This window comes from Otolemur garnettii, unplaced genomic scaffold, assembly GCF_000181295.1.
Source record: "Otolemur garnettii isolate 467f Iridium unplaced genomic scaffold, OtoGar3 scaffold00109, whole genome shotgun sequence".
Taxonomy (NCBI): domain Eukaryota; kingdom Metazoa; phylum Chordata; class Mammalia; order Primates; family Galagidae; genus Otolemur; species Otolemur garnettii.
In genome coordinates this window covers 3,181,089-3,189,333 of record NW_003852504.1, presented here as the reverse complement: position 1 = coordinate 3,189,333, position 8,245 = coordinate 3,181,089, and the positions used below count along the sequence as shown (strand labels likewise).

At 40.0% G+C, this 8,245-nt stretch overlaps 1 protein-coding gene across 4 annotated transcripts; it reads right to left on the bottom strand.

Moving 5' to 3' along the window:
- Positions 1 to 6,326: 6,326 nt before the first annotated feature.
- LOC100956001 (ubiquitin-conjugating enzyme E2 C-like) lies at positions 6,327 to 6,877 on the bottom strand. Of its 4 annotated transcripts, none has more exons than XM_012809629.2 (2): positions 6,593 to 6,877; positions 6,327 to 6,520 (listed from the first exon to the last, which is right to left on the bottom strand). In XM_012809629.2, exons 1-2 carry the CDS (start codon positions 6,875 to 6,877, stop codon positions 6,338 to 6,340), a joined length of 468 nt encoding a protein of 155 aa, XP_012665083.1. In that variant the 3' UTR covers positions 6,327 to 6,337. The 4 variants fall into 4 exon arrangements, with proteins under 4 accessions (XP_012665083.1, XP_012665085.1, XP_012665084.1 ...); XM_012809631.2 differs by having other exon boundaries at positions 6,327 to 6,547; positions 6,725 to 6,877; XM_012809630.2 differs by having other exon boundaries at positions 6,327 to 6,660; positions 6,742 to 6,877.
- Between the last annotated feature and the right edge of the window lie 1,368 nt (positions 6,878 to 8,245).

Here is an 8,245-nt window from a genome sequence, read left to right as displayed (position 1 = left end):
TCTAGAGCAGAATTTTGCCTGTGCCAGTGAACTATACCCAGACGTTCGTTCTTTAATTTTTTTATTCATTTATTCAGAGAAATGTTACCATAGAACAACTATATTTCCCTGCAAACAAGGCTTTTCATGCACTTTATACTTTATAGTGGTTCTCTGAGATGGCCAGGGACTTGTGAGTGCTATTGTTTCTATGGGAAATGTGAGTTGACATCAAATAACCCACTCATGAAGTGCATAGTGAACTTCAGGATTATGGTCCGTCTATGTATTGGAAAATTATTTTTGTCCAGAAATTCCTTTTGAGAAAGTTGAATGACCATGAAAGGAGAAGATGGTCTCAGGGATAACAACAATACCATTACTATCAATCTGACACTACTGCCTCCTCTCCCTTTACAGTGGCCACCATTCTCTCCCAGATTGACGTGACAGCTGCTCATTAGACTTTGATACTGTTCCTTTACTTACAACTTACTTATGTTACCACCAAAAGCATATAAAACACAAACATAATTGGGCCACTTATCTATTTGAAACCCTTTAAGGGCTCCTCACTGATCTCAGGAAAAATCCCACGCTCCTTAGGATGGTGCCCACTGTCCCCCATCATCTAGTGCCTGCCTAATCCCCCAGTTTGCTCTACATTGCCTTCTCTCCTTGGTGAGAAAGAAATGCTATTCTCTCTGACTGAAATTCTTTCCACCTCCTTACTGGATTGACAGACTTGTATTCATCCCTCAAAACGCAAGGCATTGTAAAGATTAACAAAATAATAAATGGGAAGTTGCTGTGGAAAACAACTAAAAAACGATGCAGGTGGCAGATTCTCCAATAGCCCTTAATATCTCCCTGCAAACTGGTCTCCAAATTCCCATCTCTGTGCTCTACTTATATGTTATACAGAGTGCTATTACTGCATTTATCATGTTGCAATTTGATTGTTTGGCTTACATGTCTAGACATTGAGTTCCTAAGTTTCCAGACTTACTCCACCTTTGAATCCCCAACATTTAGACTATTGCCTGATGCTGAGGAGGGACCCAAATTTGTGTGTGAATGCAATAACTAAATGGCAACAGTGATGATGTTCTGGAGTAACAGACGCAATTGTCATATCTCTGCAACTACTCTGTTCTATAGGATGCTCACACAGCATTAAAGGATGCTCACATAACCATCCAAGAAACAAGGGAGAAGACTCATGAAGAGGTCTCCCTCCCTCAACCAACTCTTTTCCATACATCCTGGAAAGCAGTGAAAGCATACAGAACCAGCATTAAGGAGACTTACCCAGGAGGCCACATGCAATCTTCCCACCAAGGATGGAAAAATGGTAAGGCTGGAAAAAGTGCCTCTGACAGCTTGTATAAGAGGACGTTTAATTGATTATAAAAACCAAACTATAACAGTTGTGCTTTTAATTAGAATGTGGAATTCACTTAAGATTGACTGAAGGCTTTGGGGGAAGGGGATTTGTATGTTTTCAGGCTATGTTTAATGATGTATAAGAGTAAGAATTCTACTTCCGGTTCTAGGAATATAGGCTTCTTTGATGAAAAGAGCCTATATTTCTAAGACGAAATTAGCCTTAATGTCTATGGTCAGCAACATCATTCCCATAATCCTCAAATGTGTGTGTGATGTTTCCTGCAGTCCCATAGTAACCTTGTGAGGTTGGCAGGTTAGAGATTATTGCCCCTGTTAAAAAATGTAAAAAATCAGGATTGAGTGAAAATAAATAACACCAGATCGCCCAGGCTGTGAGAGATCCAGATCTAGAACCTAGATTTTCTGTCCTGAGTTTCAATAATTCTCACATTGTACCCTCCCTCCACTATTGCTTGCTTGAAGCTCACAGTAGCCTCCGGAGGCTGGCCTAGATGGATCGTGATTCTAACCCAGGTGACATGTCAGATACTCCAATATCCAATTTCCCACCATTAGTCAGCAGTCACTGAATGGAAGTTCAGAATGTCACGAGAACCCAACATCGATCTCTCAATTAAAAAGCAAAGCTCCCCTGGGAGCTAAACTTACAGATAATTGCTTTTCTTGTTTTAACTGTGTCTACCAGTCCCTACTGCAGAAGGTTGTTGGAGTGTTTAAAAGATAGATACATTGGCAAGCATTATGCTCTTTCTAAACCCAGAGGAGATTACTGGAGGAGCTAAAAATGCTTTGGCCACAACCACCTGAAAACTAAAAGGGCCTTTGGGTGATGTGACATTAGTTCTTCCTTTTGGAAACCTTTTGAGCTCCCGGAAAGTTAGAGAGAAAACTATAATATAATTGTGCAAATATAAAAAGAAACATTGGAAAGCCATAATTCTTATGGTCTTACCGGATCTTTTTAAAGGATATATTATAGTGTATCTGTTGTGCTGTTGCTGGACCTACTCCTGGTCCTGCAACACGTTAGGGGCACAGCAAACCAGCCACCTGTCTCAGCAACTCATTTTGGTTTCTGCTAAGTATTTTGGGCTCCGTGTATATAGAAGAAAACAAGAAGACAGGCTCTGAGGAAGCAAAGTGAACATCTCTACCATGACTCATTAAGTCTCCAAACTCAAGTGGAAGGAAAATGATGAGGTAATTGACTGCATAATCACCATCGACACCCATCTTTACCCTCTTCCCCTCTTCTAAAGGATGACCTTTCTCTTCTGCCTGAGAACAATGCCTCCACTTCCATATTGCCCCATCCCATCCATCTCCTACAACCCCTCTCAGATACGCTCCTCAATCTACCACCCATCCCCTTGGATGTCTTTCACATTTCCTTTTCTCTGGACCTAGACCCTCTGCCTAAAATCTTGGTCAAGTTTGCCCTTTACTAAGAAGCAAAAATCAATAATATAAATTCCTTCTCTCTATCTTCTCTTCTATCCCTAATTTTTTGGCTCTCTTCCTCCCTTCTCTGCTTCACCACCAATCTTCTGGAAATTAGACCTCACATTTGCTGTTTGTCCTTTTCATTTCCCCACCTCACTGCAGCAGGGATTCTTGCCACAGAGCTGCAATATTCATGGTACCTCCTTTACCAGCAATGCTGACGGCTCCACTTCTCCCTTGGACCCTGTGACATCACTCTCTGTATTTTTCCCACTACTATGGCACTTTTTTAAAAAATCATTTTCTGATATTTTCCTCCTTAAAAAAGTGTGACTTTGCCTTTTCTGTCCTTAGTCCCCTACCAGTTTTGCCAAAATACTTTATCCAAACTCAGTGGTCGATGTGGTCCTCAGGTTATTGCATGTTTTTGTTCAATATACCTGCTACCTGGAATATTGTCCCTCTTCTTCTCCTAAGAAAGTATTGCTTTTGCTGGACACCCTCCATAGCTCTGAAAAAGTTTATTTCATTCTGCCCTCCAAATGTCTTTTTCATAAAACAGGGTTTTTGTTATATATCTACATCATGGAAATTTCCCTCAATTTCTTACATTTGTTGTTCAGATCAGATGACGGCAATCTCCATATGGCTCCTATTATCCAGTTACCTGACAAAAAACTCCTGGCTCATAATGTAATTAGCATCTTGTAAATTCACATTTACATCAACACGCATAAGATTAACTTTTTATCTCTGGGAGAAAGAGTGATAATTGAAATACAAGGATAATGTGGTGGTATAGTAATAATCATTACCAGTTTTCTCATCCGTAAATCCAATGAGACAAGTAAAGGACCTATTCTCAAATACCTCACAAGATATTTAGAGGATAAAAATAATAATGGGTATGAAAGTTCTTCAAAAGGAAGTATGTTCTAGACATGTAAATTACTAAATGGAAGGTAAGTTTTCCTTCACGTACTTACATATAGTACTTTAGGATCCTTGTTCAGGATGTGGAAGGGAGAGGAAAAGTGAACAAAAATATAAGAGCATGGTATAATGGAAGGAACGATAACTGGAAAATGAGATCTGGATGTCAGTTCCTGCTCTACTACTGCCTGTATGTGAGATCCTAAGAAAGACAGTTTACCTGTCAGGATCTTCTTTTTTAGCAAGTGAAATTTGAAAAGTCTTTTCTAGCCTCAATATCTTACAACTTGATGATCAGTAGAAGAAAGTGGGTGAGATATAACATTTATCATATAGTTCTTTATTATGAAGTGTTTTTTGTTTTGATTTGTTTTGTTTTGTTTTTTGAAAATATTTCCTAGTTCTTTGGGCCCTCTTTTCTTCCATCTCTTTAAGTTGGCAAACCCCAAACTTGACTTAAACCAGCTGTCTTCCTACTCCATTCTGGCAGCTGAACACTGGAAAAAAGATCACACAAGAAAGCAGTGTGGTTTCACCTTCTTAAATTCATGATTTCAATGATCAAATGGCCGCTCAGTACTTCCAAGATATCATAGTATTTGTTCTGGCAGGATAGCCTTCTCACTTCCAGATATGACAATTTTATAGCTTTCCTCTGCCCTCAAACTTCCCACATTTCCTCCCTAAGCCTTCCTCTTACATGATGACCTCTTTTCATACTCCATTGAGAAAACAGAAGCCATAGACACAAACTCAGTCATCTTCCTAAGATTAACTATGACAGCTACAGCTGCAGTTTTTTTCTTCCGCCTTCCTCCTGTTAAAAAGAAGTGTCTTTGCCTTTACCAAAGCTTAACCTCTCCCCTTGTGCTCTGTATCCCATTCACTCTCACTTTCTAAAAGACTTTGCTCCACCGATTTGCTCCTTACTTACAAATGCATCATCAACACATATCCCCTCTGTGTTGGAGCATTCTCATAAGCATACAAAGGTAGGGAAAACGCTTACCTCTCTAAACTTACTATCCAATCCAATTTATCTGGCCGCCTTCAGTCTCCAGCATCCATGCAACAAAATGTAGAAGCATATTTTCTGCCTTCATTGTAATCTCACAACAGCTTTTGACACAATCAACAATTCTCTTGAAACACGAATGCTGCTATTCTATTTCCTCCTGGTTTTTATCCTACCTCACTGACTCCTCCTTTTCACTCTTTTCTCCCAGCTTCTCCTATTCTGTCAGACCTAAGGGAAAGAGGGTCTTAAAACCCAGTGTGGATGTTCATCTATGTCTCTAATCTCTGTGTAGGCTATCTCATGCATTCCCGTGGCATTGAATGCTATCTACATTCAGATAACTCCTAAATCTATACCTAGTCCAGCCTGTTCATTCTGGGCCATGTACTCTCAGATGTAGCCATCTGCCTCTCCTCTTCATGCAGAATTTTTATAGCCATCTCAAATTTAATACAAATTTAACTTATGTTTCTTATACACTTTCTCTCTACATAATTTTCACCATCTAAGTAAAAGACACAATTTAGTCAAACCAGAAACCCACAAGTCATCTCTGATAGTTGACATTTTATCACTCTTCAAATCTAATATGTCAGTAAGTCCTGGCACATTTGTGTCCAAGATCTATCTTGAATCTGTCTTTTCTTCATCTTTTCTGCAACTACACAATTCAGGTGTAACTTATTATCTCTTACCTGGTTCACCAAAATAGTCTCTTAACTTTCTCACACTGTGCATGAATTTTGCCCTCTAATTCATTTATCAAACAACAGCAAAAGTGACTTTAAGCTCTAAATTTGACCACTACACCTTAAAACCCTCCAGGGGATTCCTACAGTATTTAAAAATCTGAATTCCATAACCTGAATAATCTGGCCCTTTCCCATTTCTCCTATTTTAATTTTTCTCACACTCAATTTTTCCTTGCTCAAGGGCTATTCCCTCCACCTATAATAATATTCTCCTCCCCTCCTCCACTTCCAATTCCTGAATTGTTGTCTCCTCTTTTTTTTTTAAGGTTTCAGTTGTTTAGGCTTTTCTTGATCAACCCAACCAAAACATCCTTCCCCCATACACATAAACACACATATATAGCCATATTTCCTATTTTAGATTCTTGTTACATTCATAATAAACAACTCAAAATTCTTTTTAGGTCTTTTTCCTTATTTTTAGTCTTTTGCTCCCACTAGAATGTTAAGTCCATGAAATGTAGAGAGTGTTTCTGACTTGTTAAAAATTATTTACTTTTTTACTATCTTATTCTAAGTACCTATCAATGAGTCTAGCACACAGTATGCACTTACTAAGTGTTTGTTGAGTGGGTGAATGAATGTAGTAAGCGGTTAATGTGGATCAATAATTTTTTTTTCCAACCAGAATGTATTTATTTAACATACATCACAAGGGCTCAATAAGAGACTTAATTTAAAAAACAAAACAAAAATACCACCACAGCTCAAGATACAGAGTCCTATACAGAAATCAAGGAAAGGACAGACCATTAAAGGAAAAAATAAAAACACAATATAAGGAGAGGCTGGATAGCCCGGGTCAGGGCTCCTGGCTGGATACCTGCTTAGAGTAGGTTTCTTGCAGGTACTTCTTAAAAGCTGTGGGGTTTTTCCAGAGCTCAGCAGCATGTGTGTTCAAAGGGCTATCAACGTTGGGTTCTCCTAGCAGGCTCTGAATGGAAAGCAGGATGGTCCTGACATCATACACGGCAGTCCACTTGTCCTTCAGAATGTCCAGGCAGATGTTACCCTGGGTATCCACATTGGGGTGGTAGCAGGGTGTGAGGAACTTCACCGTGGGTGCATTGTAAGGGTAGCCACTGGGGAACTCTAGGGAGAGCTTATACCTCAGGTCTTCATATACTGTGCCAGCTGCTCCGTGGGTGGTCCCTACCCATTTGAAAAGGTTGCCTGATTCAGGGAAAGCAGAAATTCCTTTGTCGCCAGACATCATGAGGGTCACCAGCTCCTGCTGTAGCCTTTTGCCCACGGGGCCCCGGGCGGCGCCCCCACTGGGCTCTGCTCCTTTACTGGCCACTGCGACACTTGTGGCAGCTGGGTTGCGGTTTGGGGAAGCCATCCCTGCGGCGCTGGCAGGGAGACAGGAACTCGGAAAACAGGCTGCAACTGCTGTGGATCAGTAACTGTACAAACCATGTCACACAGAATTAATATGCTAGCCTATAGATAAGGAAGCTATCAGAGAAGTAATATGACTTGCTCAGAGGCACATAGCAAATAAGTAACAGAGCTATGCTTTGAACTCAGAACGTCTCTTTTCACTGCGCCATCCCACCGCCCCATCATTACTGGTTCACCCTTGCTCCATTATGCCTCCTCTGCTAAGGTTCAGAGAACTTGCTATTAAACAAGTTTTAAGAATTAGACAGCCTATGTCATGATTAAGTATAATATATATAATTTCATTGGTATGGAATTTCTAAAACAGGAAACAGATTTGCTCACAGAGCCTATGCAATTTGCAGATACATAATTAGGAATTTTTATTGTTGATGATAACACTAGCAGCAGCAGTAGAAACGGTGTAAAATCTCCGAGCACTGAATGTGTTCCCCTTATTTTTCAAAATAAATATTGGAAAAAAATGTGTATGTGCATCTGTCATAGTCACAGTTTCAATAGTTCATAATTGTAAATATGATGGGATAATTAAAGTCATGGATTAACTTTCCAAATCGCCCCTGGAGGACCATGGTCAAATTTACTAATTAAGTTTAAGGATTCCGAACTTCTAGAAAGCAGGCAATTATGCTTGATATGTATAAAGCCTCCAAGCAGTTTGATTTTTTTCTAAAAATAGTAGATCAATGGTTATTCTTCAAATATTCATTTCTTTATTTCAGATCCAAATCATGCCTGGCCCTGAAGAGGACAATATTACTCAATTTTCAGAAATTTTCCTTTTAGGATTTGGGGATCTCCATGGCCTTCAGTTTCTTATTTTTGGAATATTTCTGGCCATCTATGTGGTAACTGTCATGGGTAACATTGTTATCCTAATTGTGGTGACAGCTGATTGCTCTCTTCACACCCCCATGTATTTCTTTCTTTGCCACTTCTCCTTCTTTGAGATTGTCTACACCACTACCATTGAACCCCTGCTGCTGAAGACGTTGTTATCAGCTCGTGTGCCTGTTTCCTTTCCTGCCTGTGCCTGCCAGTTCTACTTGTTTGCTTCCCTGGTGGCTACAGAATGCTTTTTCTTGGCTGTAATGTCTTATGATCGCTACATAGCCATCTGCAAACCACTGCATTACTTCAGCATCATGGACCACTGGAGCTGCTTACAGCTAGCTGGTGCCTCCTGGTTGGCTGGTTTTCTGGCACCCATTCTTCTCATGGTCCTCATTTTTCGCTTAACATTTTGTTCTGCCAATGAGATTGAGCACTTCTTCTGTGATTTGAAGCCCATCGTTAAACTGGCCTG

What these genes read in the sequence shown, in the direction of transcription:
- LOC100956001 (XM_012809627.2), bottom strand. Translation starts at nt 6,877, where the DNA reads ATGGCTTCCCCAAACCGCAACCCAGCTGCCACAAGTGTCGCAGTGGCC.